The 13,935-nt window shown below is 47.2% G+C and overlaps 1 protein-coding gene across 8 annotated transcripts in view; it reads left to right on the forward strand.

Annotated features, from left to right (window-relative positions):
• PCDH9 (protocadherin 9) overlaps positions 1–13,935 on the forward strand; it is an 803,467-nt gene that overhangs the window by 666,836 nt on the left and 122,696 nt on the right. Inside the window, exon 4 of one of the 8 annotated variants that reach the window (XM_083820645.1) lies at positions 5,250–5,272. The exons of the other annotated variants lie outside the window; for them this stretch is intronic. Coding sequence (XP_083676771.1) covers positions 5,250–5,257 — 8 coding nt within the window. The 3' untranslated portion in view covers positions 5,258–5,272. Of the gene's footprint in view, positions 1–5,249; positions 5,273–13,935 lie in introns of those variants that run through there. 8 annotated transcript variants of the gene reach the window in all.

A 13,935-nucleotide genomic window follows, 5' to 3' on the forward strand; every position in this document is an offset into this window, starting at 1 on the left:
CGAGATCTGTGTTTGGTCACAGGTCCATGATCTCGTTGCGATCACAGAGACGTGGTGGGACAGCTCGCATGACTGGAACACTGTCACGGAGGGCTATGTCCTTTTCAGGAAAGACAGGCTGGGGAAACAAGGGAGTGGGGTTGTCCTTTATGTGAGGGAGCAATTAGAGTGTACCCAGCTCCACCTGGGGGAGGGTGAAGGACAAGTGGAGAGCTTGTGGGTGAGAATTAAGGGGTGGGCTGGTATGGGGGACACTGTTGTGTGGGGGTGTACTACAGGTCACTAGATCAGGAGGAGGAGGTAGACGAGGCCTTCTACAAGCAGCTGGTAGTAGTTTCACGATCACGGATGCTGGTTCTCATGGGGGACTTCAATTATCCAGACATCTGTTGGGTGAGCAACTCGGCCAGGCACGCGAAGTCCAAACGGTTCCTACAATGCATTGAAGACAATTTCTGACGCAGGTGTTGGAAGAGCTGATGAGGCGGAGGGTGCTTCTGGACCTTGTCCTTACCAACAGGGATGGGCTTGTTAGGGATGTGAAGGTTGGGGGCAGTTTGGGATGCAGCGACCATGAGATGGTGGAGTTCAAGATGGAACTTGGTGGAAGAAGTAGGGCTAGTAGCAGGATTGCTACGCTGGACTTTCGAAGAGCCAACTTCGACCTCTTCCGAGACCTGCTTGGGAGTATCTCCTGGGCTAGGTTGCTAGAAGGCAAGAGTGCTTGTGAGAGCTGGGCTACATTTAAACAGCACTTCTTCCAAGCTCAGGATCGGTGCATCCCTAAGAGTAGGAAATTGGGGAAGGGGGGCAGGAAACCTGCATGGATGAGCAAGGAGCTCATTGACAAGATCAAAAGGAAGAGGAAGGTCTACAAAATGTGGAAAAAGGGCCTGTCCTCTTGGGTCTTCGGAGGACTATAGAAGTGTTGTCAGGGCCTGCAGGGACACGACGAGGAAGGCTAAAGCCCACCTAGAGATGAGGCTTCCAAAAGAGATAAAAGATAATAAGAAGGGGTTTTTTTTAAGTATGTAAACAGTAAAAGGAAGACTAGGGATAATTTGGGTCCCTTACTGAACGAGGGGGGTGTCCTGGTAACGGAAGACGCTGAAAAGGCGGAGATAATGAATGCTTTCTTTGCTTCAGTCTTTGCCTCAGGGACTCCACCCCGGGACTCCTCAACCCTGGAGGGAGGAGAAAGGGGCTGGGAAATGGAGGGCTCCCCCCTGGTTGATGGGAGAGTGGTTCGAGAGCCTCTGAGGGGGGTCAACGCACAAAAATCCATGGGTCCCGATGGGATGCATCCACGTGTGTTAAGGGAGTTGGCAGAGGTGGTTGCCGAACCGCTCTCTATCATCTTTGAAAGGTCCTGGAGAACAGGAGAGGTGCCTGAAGATAGGAGGATAGCCAGTGTCACTCCGGTCTTCAAGAAGGGCAAGAAGGAGAATCTGGGAAACTCCAGGCCAGTCAGTCTCCCCTCTGTCCCTGGAAAGGTGTTGGAACAGCTTGTTCTAGATTCCATCTCCGAGCAATTGGAAGAGAAGAATGTTATGAGGAGTAGTCAGCATGGTTTCCCCAAGGGGAAGTCGTGCTCAACCAACCTCGTTGCCTTCTATGATGGCATCACCAGCTGGGTAGATGGGGGGAGAGCAGTGGATGTCATCTACCTTCACTTTAGCAAGGCTTTTGATACTGTCTCCCATGAAATCCTGATAGCAAAGCTGAGAAAGTGTGGGATAGAGGAGTGGACAGTAAGGTGGGTTGAGAACTGGCTGACTGGCCGAGCTCAGAGGGTGGTGATCAGCGGTGCAGAGTCCGGCTGGAGACCTGTGACTAGCAGCGTTCCCCAGGGGTTGGTGCTGGGTCTGGTCTTGTTCAACATCTTCTTCAATGACCTTGATGAGGGAATAGTGTCTGCCCTCAGCAAGTACGCTGATGACACAAAGCTGGGAGGAGTGGCTGACACACCAGAAGACTGTGCTGCCATTCAGCGAGACCTGGACCAGCTGGAGAGATGGGCGGGAAGAAACCAAATGAGGTTTAATTAGAGCAAGTGTAGAGTCCTGTACCTGGGAAGGAGCAACCAGACGTATCAGTACAGGCTGGGGGATGACCTGCTGGAGAGGAGCTCTGAGGAGAAGGACCTGGGGGTCCTGGTGGACGACAGGTTGACCATGAGCCAGCAGTGTGCCCTTGTGGCCAAGAGGGCCAATGGGATCCTGGTGTGCATAAAAAGGAGCGTGGCCAGCAGGTCAAGGGAGGTGATCCTCCCCCTCTACTCTGCCCTGGTCAGGCCTCACCTGGAGTACTGTGTCCAGTTCTGGGCTCCCCAGTACAAAAAAGACAGGGATCTCCTGGAAAGAGTCCAGCAGAGGGCCACAAAGATGATACGGGGCCTGGAGCATCTTCCCTATGAAGAAAGGCTGAGAGACCTGGGTCTGTTCAGCCTGGAGAGCAGAAGACTGAGAGGGGATCTCATCAATGTGTATAAATACCTGAGGTGTGGGAGACAGGGATTTGGCCAACCTCTTTTCAGTGGTTTGTGGGGAGAGGACAAGGGGCAGTGGCCACAAAATGGATCACAGGAAGTTCCGCACCAACATGCGAAAGAAATTCTTCACAGTGAAGGTGACAGAGCACTGGAACAGGCTGCCCAGGGAGGTTGTGGAGTCTCCTTCTCTGGAGATATTCAAGACCCGTCTGGACACCTACCTGGACAGCCTGCTCTAAGGAACCTGCTTTGGCAGGGGGGTTGGACCTGATGATCTTTCGAGGTCCCTTCCCACCCCTTCAGTTCTGTGATTCTGTGTGATTCTGTGGTATGTGTTAATTTCTGTTTCCCATTAGTTTCTCACATGAAGGCAAACTCTGTTTTTGGAGTTTTCTTGGGGTGGTTTTGTACTTCTCTGCTAACAATATCAATGGGCATAGCTGACAGAGGTCTATTTTTTTAAATGTCAAACTGTTGGTATTAGAAAAGATGAAAAAAAATAAAAGAAATATGCCATATTGCTCTTGTTTTCACAGAACTGTAACAAGAAATCCTGTAATATTTTTTACATAAGATTTATTGTTTCTGTTGTTATGGTGTCCTGATTAATCATGTTGTACTGAATGGTGTGCCAGAAATAACGTGAAATTGTTAGTGCTGCTACATAGGACACAGACACAAACAGAATCACACAGAATGGTTAAGATTGGAAGGGACGTCTGGACATCATCTAGTCTAACCTCCCCTGACAAGCAGGGTCATCTAGTGCATGTTGAACAGGATTGCATCCAGGAAGGTTTTAAATATTTCTAAAGGAGACTTCACAACCTCTCTGGGCAACCTCTTCCAGTGCTCTGTTATCCTTAAAGCAAAGAAATGTTTCCTCATGTTTATCTGGAACTTCCTGTGTTTCAGTTTGTGCCCATTGCCTCTTGTCCTGCTGCTGGGTACCACTGAAAAGAGCCCCATCCTCTTGACACCCTCCCTTCAGGTATTTGTACACATTGATAAGATCCCCTCTCAGTCTTCTCCAAGCTAAACAAGTCCAGCTCTCTCAGCCTCTCCTCATATGAGAGCTACTACAGTCATCTAATCATCTTTGTAGCCCTCCACTGGGCTCACTCAAGTAGCTCCATGTCACTCTTGTACAGGGGAGCCTGAAACTGGACACAATACTTCATGTGAAGCCTCACCAGGGCTGAGCAGAAGGGGAGGATCAGCTCCCTTGACCCGCTGGCAACGCTCTACCGATGCAGCCCAGGATACCATTGGCCTTCTTGGCCACAAGGGCACACTGATGACTCCTGGTCAGCCTGCTGTCCATCAGGACTCCCAGGTCTTTCTCTGCAGAGCTGCTCTCCACCAAGTCAGCCCCCAACCTGTACTGCTGCCTGGGGTTATTCCTTCCTAGGTGTACCACCCTGCACTTGCCCTTGTTGAACTTCATGAGATTCCTGTCAGCCCAACCCTCCATCCTGTCAAGGTCCCTGTGAATGGCAGCACAGCCGTCTGGGTCATCAGCCACTCCTCCAAGCTTTGTGTCATCAGCAAACTTGCTGAGGGTGCACTTAATTCCGTCATCCTGGTAACTGATGAAAGAAATGAACAGAACTAGACCCAGTGCTGACCCCTGGAGGACACCGTTAGCTATAGGCCTTCAACTAGACTCAGCCTCTGATTGCAGCCCTCTGAGCTCTGCTATCCAGCCAGTTCTCAGTCCACTTCACTGTCCACTCATCCATCCCACACGTCCCGAGCTTGCCTATGAAGATGTTGTGGGAGACAGTGTAAAAACCCTTGCTGAAGTCAAGGTAGACCACATCCACTTCTCTCCCCTCATCTACCCAGCCAGTCATCTCATCGTAGAAGGCTATCATATTGGTTAAGCATGATTTCTCCTTGGTGAGTCCATGCTGGCTACTCTGGATCACCTTCTTATTCTCCACGTGCTTGGAGATGACCTCCAGAATGAGTGATTCCATCACCTTTCTAGGGATGAAGGTAAGGCTGACTAACCTGTAGCTGTCTGGGTCCTTCTTCTTGCCCTTTTTGAAGACTGGGATGACATGGGCTTCCTTCCAGTTCTCAGGCACCTCTCCTGTTCTCCATGACCTTTCAGAGATGATGGAGACTGGGCTAGCAATAATATTTGCCAGTTCCCTCAGCACTTCTGGATGCATCCCAGCTGGGCCCATGGATTTGTAGGTGTCAGATTTGGCTAAGAGATCTCTGACCTGATCCTCTTCGACCAAGAGAAAGTCCTCCCTTCTCCAGACATCCTCCCTTGTCTCTAGGGTCAGACATCCCTGAGGATGTCTGCCTGCAGTGAAGACTGAAACAAAGGCGGCATTCAGTAATTCTGCCTTCTTTGTATCCTTTGTCACCAGGGCACCCACTTCATTAAGCAGCAGGCCCACATTTTCCTTAGGCTTCCATCTGTTGTTGATATATTTGAAAAAATCCCTTCTTCTTGTCTGTGACACCCTTTGACAAATTCAACTCCAAATGGGCCTTGTCCTTGTTGTATCCCTACATCCTTTGACAATGTCCCTATATTCTTCCCAAGTGGCCTGTCCCCTTTTCCATGTTCCATATACTTCCTTCTTCCATTTGAGGCCCTCCATGAGCTCCTTGCTCATCCATGCATGTCTCCTGCCCCCTTTGCTTGCCTTTTTCTTATAGGAATACATAGATATTGAACTTGGAGGAAGTGATGCTTGAATACTGACCAGCTCTCTTAAACCCCCTTTCCTTCTAGGGCCCTGACCCATTGGATTCCTCCAAGTAGATCCCTGAAGAGGCCAAAGTTAGCTCTCCTGAAGTCTAGAGTTGCAATCCTGCTTCTTGCCCTGTTTCCTCCTCGCAAGATCGTGAACTCTACCATCTCATGGTAACTGAAGCTAAGGCTGCCCCCAAATTTGACATCTCCAACCAACCCTTTTTCTGTTTGAAAGCACAAGATCCAGCAGCACACCTCTCCTCATTGGCTCCTCGACGACCTGCGTCAAAAAGTTATCATCAGTGCCCTGCAAGAACCTCCTGGTTTTGCCTAGCTATGTGGTCTTTCCAGCAGACATCAGGATGGTTGAAATCCCCTATGAGAACCAGGGCCTGTTATTGTGAGGCTACTTACAGCTGTCTCTAGAAGGCTCCATGTGCTTCCTCTTCCTGATAGGGTGTCCTGTAGCAAACTCCCACAACAGTATCAGACATGATAGCATGCCCTTTAATCCTTACCCATAATCTCTCAACTCACTCTTCATCTACCCCTAGGCAGAGCTCAATGCATTCTAGTTTCTCTGTCACATAAAGTGCATCTCCATCACCTCACCTTTCTGGCCTTTATTTCCTAAAATACAGGTAGCCCTCCATGACAGCATTCCAGTCGTGAGCTATCCCACCACGTGTCTGTAATTGTGATGAGATCATAGCCTTGAAACCTGACACAGATCTCCAATTTGTCCTGTTTATTCTCCATGCTACATGCATTGCTATACAAGCATTTCAGGGAGGTGATCAAGCCTACAGGTGTCCCAGGAGGAGTGAAAGAGGATCCTTTGTAGTCATGTCTTGCACTCACTTCCCTGGCTGCATGCATCCTCTGGAGGCATCCCAACTTAAGCCACTTATTTCTGCATACCCTGTCCCTGTAATTCTCCCCTTCCCCTCTCTTTCCTAGTTGAAAGCCCTTCTTTCCAGGTTGGCCAACTTGTTAGCAAGGACATGTCTGCCCTTCCTAGTGAGGTGGATCCCATCTCTCCCCATCAGTTCTTGATCTTCAAACAAGGTTCCAGGATTGTAGAAGCCAAATCCCTGTTGCCAACACCAGCAGTGTAGCCAGTTTAACTTGGAATATCTGTCCCCTCCTCCTCCCATCCTTCCCCCTCACTGGAAGTATCGATGAAAAAATGACCTGGGCTCCCAGACCCTTGACCACCATGCACAGAGCTCTAAAGTCCTGCTTGACAGTTTTTAATTTACACTTGGTGTCATTAGCACCCACATGGAAAAACTTTAGGAACTTCAGCTGAGAAATGGCCTACAGTCACTGCTCTGTCAAGGTCATTGTTAATGATTTTTTTTTTCTTTTTTACATGAATGAAGAAGAAATATAACAGTGTGTCTTCAGTGAATATGCCTCCATTAGTATTTTGAAGCAAATCCTGTCTTCCTGTTTTTTGTTTTTTTTTTTTTTTTTTTTTTTTTCCCCCTGCATTGTTTCAGTTTGCAGGGTGGTATTGATGCAGAAATTCCTGCTGCAAGGTGGACTTTTTTTCAGAGGGAACTAGTCTGGAAGCTCAGTCCTCTCCGACCTAGCAGTTTTTGCTCAAGATGTAAGGATCTCAGTACCAATTAATTTGATTTACTACACCACAGTTGTTGGTCCAAGCTACTTGCTATTGTGGGCATAGCCAGCAGTAACAGAGTGGACTCTGGAAGCTGAAGGGAAGTTACCCTATCCATTATGACAAATTAAGCCTGGCTGTGAAATGATTGAAACTTTTAGTTTCACGTCAGTGAAAATTCAGCCTAAAAGGCTTAAAGTATCTAGTCCAAATTTACATATATATATATATATATGTATATATATATATATTTTTTTTTTTCAAGAAGTGCAAGTTTTCCAGGGGAAGGGGCAGAACTATAGTAGTCAATCCCAATGTTCTTATATCATATCTGAGCACAGAGCTATATTTAGTAACACAGCCTAAGGGTGTGCATGAGTAGAATTTTTAATTTCTAAGTAGATATCTTCTAAAATCTAGGATTATGAAGTGATGTTTTTAATAACTAAAATGAAAAGCATATATTCTATAATGGAAAAGTAATTTACACAATTGTCATCCATCTATTATATTAAAGCCATTGTATTCCAATGTAATTCATTTCAATGTACACAGAAGAAAGACAGTTTTGAATTATACACTTTTACTGGTAAAATGCAAAATTTAGAACAAATGGAGGACTGTGAAATTATGAGATTAGAGCACAACTCTTCACATCAGTTTAGAAACTCATTCTGGTAGTGCAGTTTCTATCCGTTTAGTGTATCCTGGTGGTGCTTTAGTGTAGATTGAGAGTTTTATTGATTCAGTAGAAACAGTAGTTTCTATTCAGTAGTAATTTCTATTCAGTAGTAATTAGAGAGCAAGGCTGATAGCAAATTCTACAATTCATATTAACCAATTTTACCTTGAATTCTTCCTATGTACATTCAAGTACTGCTCAGCTACTTGAGTTAAGGCTGTTTTCAGTGTATTTTCAGATTATCTAAGACTGTTAGTTTGAAATATATATTTTAAATGAATTAACGTTTGGCTTTGCACTTATTCCTTAGTGGTTCAGATTTGTGAGTTCTCTATGTGGAAACAAAACTTTACAAAATAAATCAAAGTAAATCCAAAGACAACACATCTGTTTTTGCAACGAACTTTTGCTCATCATAAAGAGATCTGAGGGTCCGCTGTATGGCTGTCACGTAGGTGATAACCCCTTATGAGCACCACATCTTGAGATTAATAAACACTCTCCTGGTTCCAGCATCTGGAGTGAGAGCTCCATTTTGCATAAGATGACCTTGACTGAGGTCCCAAAACAGAACTGTGTGTTTCTGAATTTATAAATTGCCATTAATGCCGGCTACAAGGAAATAACACACCTTGCTGTTTTTGCTTTCTTCCTTTATCTGTATTATTTTACAGCTTTATTCATGCAGGACATATACAAAAGAGCATCTTTACCTCTGATGTCCTCAGTGTTGTTTCTACTAACCTAGTAAAAAGTAAGCTCTCTGAATGATGCGCTCATACAAACTTTTTTTTTCTTTTTTCTTTTTTTTTCTTTCTAGAGGCAAATTTAATAGCAGTTGATGTCAGCCAAAATATTCATACTGAATTCATGGAGTGTCTAACCTTTACTAACCTTTATCCAACATTACGTAGATTGTCACCACATGTAATCTTTTGCAATAGACAGCAAAAGGTAGTGTACTAGTAGCTTCTCATTATTGTGCATGTTGGGTTTCTGAGTTCATATGCCTGCACACTGAGTTTTCTGGATATTTCCTTTTGAATGCAATTCGTCTTCATTGGAACCTACTCACCAATTTTGTAGCCAGAGATATTTTTATTGTTCAGAAAAGACTCCTAAGGGCATGTCTGTTTTTTTTTATTATTATTTTTTTTAGGGACGTACTGTGTGCTTTCAATATTATGAATGATGACTTCGCTGTACAAGTGAAAAAATTGTAACTGTCATATATTTTCATGGATTGCCTAAGTCTTTTGATTTATTGTAGTATTGTATTGTGTATCGTATTGCCTTTCAAATTGTCCTGGAGAAGGACAGGGGTGATATCCATTGTATGTGTACAGTGTTTCTTAGGTGGTAGTCATAAAATCTTTAGAGGAGCTTTGGGAGATCTGTGATCTTCCAAAATTAGCTGTCCGACAGGTAGCTGAGCTACAGGCAACATTGAGGAAATATTGAGCTGTGAGTAGCATCGTATTTTCCTCTATCTTTGGATTTCAATTTTCTTTTGAATTTTTCCGAGGCAATAAATAGCTTTAGAAATCCTGTGAGACATGTTTCTCAGGAGCTAATTGTAGGAGCGTTTTAGGATTTGCATCCTGATGGTATAAAAATAATATTCTGAAAGGCCAAAACCGACCTTGCTTTAGACAACGTGATGTAGTCAAAACATAACAAAACAAAAACAAAAGCAAATGAACAACAAAAAACACAATAACAACAAAATATTTTTAGAAGCACTCTCAGTGATATAACGATGAACAACAGAACACAGCATGAGATGGACAGATGTTTTGAGATACAGGGCCTGATACAGGCCTGACACAGACACGTTCTGCAGCAGAACGGGGGATCAAGACAGGCAGGGCATTTTTTTCAGCATCGAGGCCACTCGAAGCAGCCGAGGGAGCTGCCAGGACCCGGCAGCCCTCACGAGAGAGGCTGACGAGGCATAGGCAGAGCCAGCAGCGCCCCCTCCCCGGCCGTTCAAAAGCAGCCCTTAGGGAGTGCAAGCGACCAGGATCATTGCGACCAGGACAGGCAAACAGGGCGTGGTGTGTCAGAAGGGCAGGGCGCAGCAGTGCGCGCAGGCAGGGCGAGGAGGGAGAGCCCCTCGCCGCTCTTTTGCAGCGGTCTTTCCCTTCGGTACTTGTAATCTACCTGTGAGGAACCTGGTCATAGTATCAACCAGGCAGAAAACCATGGCCTCCGCATCTCTTATGGCCTCTCCAGCCGCAGTCACCGATGTGGCTACTCAGACGGAGGGCTTGGGGAAACACGCAGCCATCCAGGTCTTGGGCTGCAGGGTGTGCCCGAGTCTTTTGCTGGTATCCGACAGCAGCAGCGAGGGCTATGCCTGTGGGAGGTGTGCCCAGATTGAAGAGCTGCTCAGCCAGGTAGCAGAGCTTCGGGAGGAGGTGAGCAGGCTCAGGAGCATCAGGGAGTCAGAGAGGGAAATTGACTGGTGGAGGTGTACTCTACCCTCTCTGAGACAGACTCAAGAGCCTGCCACAGCACAAATGTCTCCTGCTACGCAGAAGACAAAAGTTCCCTCATCTCGCCAGGCAGTAGGAGGAGACCTAGACCAAGGGGGGGAAGGAAGGCAGGTGTCTGTTCGGGGTGGTAGGTGAGCCCTGTCCCTGCCCACCTCACCTTTCCATCTATCCTTATACAACAGGTATGAGGGTGTAGAACACGACAGTCAGAACAATGAAGTAGACGAAAGCCCGTACCAGTTGGAGAGGGTGCCTAAGGCAAGGCAACCTATCCCCTGCATTGCTACATCAACTGTCAAAAAAGAAAGAAAGGTTATTGTCATGTGGGACTCCCTTTTGAAAGGGACAGAGGGCCCAATATGCCGACCAGACCCAACCCACAGGGAAATCTGTTGCCTCTCTGGGGCTCGGGTGAGAGACTTTGCTAAGAGAGTCAGGCGCCTGGTACAGCCCACCGACTACTACCCGCTACTGGTCTTTCAGGCTGGTAATGACGAGGTAGCAACGAGAAGTCTGAGAGTGATCAAAAGGGACTTTAGGGCTTTGGGGCGACTACTTAAAGGATCAGGGGCACAGGTTGTGTTTGCCTCTGACCTTCCAGTAGGGGGGATCGATGCTGACAAACAGACTCATCACATTAACACGTCGCTTTCGGACTCGTGCAACCAGCAGAATTTTGGGTTTTTCGATCATGGGAAGGTCTAAGCGATACCAGGCCTGCTGGCACCAGATGGGATGCGCCCCTCTCAGAGAGGGGTGAGGATTTTTGCTCAGGAGTTGGCAAGGCTGATAGATAGGGCTTTAAACTAGAGTCAAAGGGGGAAAGGGGATAAAACCAGGCACGTTGGCAATGAGCTAAGGGATGGTGTACTAGAATCAGAGGGACTGTGTCCTAGTGAGGCCCTTCGGTCGGCTACACAAGGTGCTACGTGTAGGGATGCGCATTTGAAGTGCTTCTACACAAATGCACGCAGTATGAGGAATAAAATGGATGAGCTAGAAGTCTTGGCCCAGTCCCACAGCTACGACATCATCGGCATAAGCAAAACCTGGTGGGATGAGTCCTGTGGCTGGTGTGTTGCAATAGATGGTTACAGGCTCTTCAGGAGGGACAGGCAGGGTAGGTGAGGTGGCGGGGTGGCGATGTATGTGAAGCATGGGCTGGACTGTGTGGAACTTCACGTTGGCGATGGCAAAGTTGAGAGCCTCTGGGTAAGGATTAAGGGACGAACAAATAAAGGGGATGTCGTTGTGGGAGTCTGTTACAGACCACCTGGCCAGGACGACAATGCCAATGAATTATTCTTTGCAGAACTAAGAGATGCCTCGAGATCAACTCCCCTTGTCCTTATGGGGGATTTCAACTTGCCAGACGTCAACTGGGATCACCACATGGCTGAAAAGAGCAAGTCCAGAAGGTTCATAAAGCACCTAGATGATAACTTCTTGGTGCAGGTGCTAAGAGAGCCTCCTAGATCTGTTGCTGGAGAACAGAGAGGGTCTTGTGGGAGACATGGCAATTGGTGGCTGTCTCGGTCATAGTGACCATGAAGTGGTTGAGTTTAGAATTTATGGTGACAGAAGGAAAACTGTCACCAAAACTTCAGCCCTGGATATGGGGAAAGCAGACTTCAGGCTGCTCAGGGAAATAGTCAGCAAGGTTCCCTGGGAAACTGCTTTTGAAGGCATTGGCATCCATCAGTGCTGGTCCATCTTTAAGCACTGCCTCCTAAAAGCATAAGATCAGGCAATTCCAAAGTATCGGAAGTCAGGCAAGCAGGGCAGAAGGCTGGCCTGGCTGACCAGGGATCTACTGGAGCTTAGGCAAAAAAAAGAAAGTGTACGGCTGCTGGAAGGAGGGTCAGACGATGAGGAAGGAATACAGGGATGCTGTTTGTGTATGTAGGGACAAAATTCGTGTGGCCAAAGCCCAACTAGAGTTGAAGCTGGCTATGTCTGTGGGAGACAAAAAAAAAAAAAGTTTTTTTTAGATATGTGAAAAGAAAAAGGAGAACCAAAGAAAACATAGGTCCGCTACTAGATGGGGAAGGTCTCCTCACAGACAATGACATAGGCAAAGCAGAGATGTTTAACACCTTCTTCGTCTCTGTCTTCAGCACTGATGATGGGCTTCGTGACCCAGGGTGCCCTGAGCTGGAGGACCATGATGGTAGGAATGACAAACTCCCAACTGACCCCGAACTTGTGCGGGATTTGCTGCTCCACCTGGATCCATACAAGTCCGTGGGTCCGGATGGGATTCATCCCAGGGTGCTTAAAGAGCTGGCTGACGTCATTGCGGGACCTCTCTCAATTATTTTTCAACGGTCTTGGGAATCTGGAGAGGTCCCAGTAGACTGGAAACTGGCAAATGTTGTGCCAATTTTCAAGAAGGGTAAGAAAGAAGACCCTAGCAATTACAGGCCTGTCAGTCTCACGTCAGTGCCTGGTAAAATTACGGAGGAGATCATCCTTGAAGTTATTGAAGCGCAGCTGAAGGACAATGCAGTCATTGGTCTCAGCCAACATGGGTTCATGAGGGGTAGGTCCTGCCTAACAAATTTGATTTCCTTTTATGATAAGATCACCCATCTAGTCGATCAAGGGAAACCAGCTGATGTGATCTTTTTGGACTTCAGCAAAGCTTTTGACACAGTTTCCCATAGGATCCTACTGGACAAAATGTCCAGCATACAGCTAAACAAAAAACATAATGCAATGGGTGAGCAACTGGCTGACGGGCAGGGCTCAAAGGGTTGTGGTAAATGGGGCCACATCTGGCTGGCGGATGGTCACTAGCGGGGTCCCTCAAGGCTCCATTTTAGGGCCAGTCCTCTTCAGTGTTTTTATAAATGATTTGGATGTAGGACTAGAAGGTGTTTTGAGCAAATTTGATGACAACACCAAACTTGGAGGAGTTGTGGACTTGGATGAGGGTGGAAAGGCCGTGCAGAGAGACCTGGACAGATTGGAGAGCTGGGCGATCACCAACCACATGAAGTTTAACAAAAGCAAGTGCCGGGGCCTGCACCTGGGACGGGGCAACCCTGGCTATATGTACAGACTGGGCGACAAGATGCTGGAGAGCAGCCCCGCAGAATGGGATCTGGGGGTTGTGGTTGACAGCAAGTTGAATATGAGCCAGCAGTGTGCCCTGGCAGCCAGGAGGGCCAACCGTATCCTGGGATGCATCAAGCACGGCATCGCTAGTCGGTCGAGGGAAGTGATTGTCCCGCTCTACTTTGCACTGGTGCAGCCTCACCTCGAGTACTGTGTGCAGTTCTGGGCACCACAGTACAAGAAGGACGTGAAACTGTTGGAGAGTGTCCAGAGGAGGGCTACAAAGATGGTGAAGGGCTTAGAGGGGAAGACATATGAGGAGTGGCTGAGGTCACTGGGCCTGTTCAGCCTGGAGAAGAGGAGGCTGAGGGGAGACCTCATTGCAGTCTACAACTTCCTCGTCAGGGGGAGTGGAGAGGCAGGTGACCTATTCTCCATTATCACCAGTGATAGGACCCGTGGGAACAGTGTTAAGCTGAGGCAGGGGAAGTTTAGGCTGGACATCAGGAAGAGGTTCTTCACCGAGAGGGTGGTCACACACTTGAACACCCTCCCCAGTGCAGTAGTCAGTGCACCAAGCCTGTCTGAATTTAAGAAGTGATTGTACTGTGCACTTAGTCACATGGTCTAAACTTTTGGGCAGACCTGTGCGGTGCCAGGAGTTGGACTTGATGATCCTTATGGGTCCCTTCCACCTCAGGATATTCTATGATTCTATGATTCTATGATTATTTCTCAGTGAAGTTTTTATTTTGTACTCTCTGAATAGTTTGTACCCAGTGAGTGCCTTCTGATTCATAACGTGACTTAAAGATTTCCATCTGCTGAACTGAAGTATTCCACATGGTAAGTTTAATA

This window comes from Anser anser (assembly GCF_964211835.1).
Source record: "Anser anser genome assembly, chromosome: 1".
NCBI lineage: Eukaryota > Metazoa > Chordata > Aves > Anseriformes > Anatidae > Anser > Anser anser.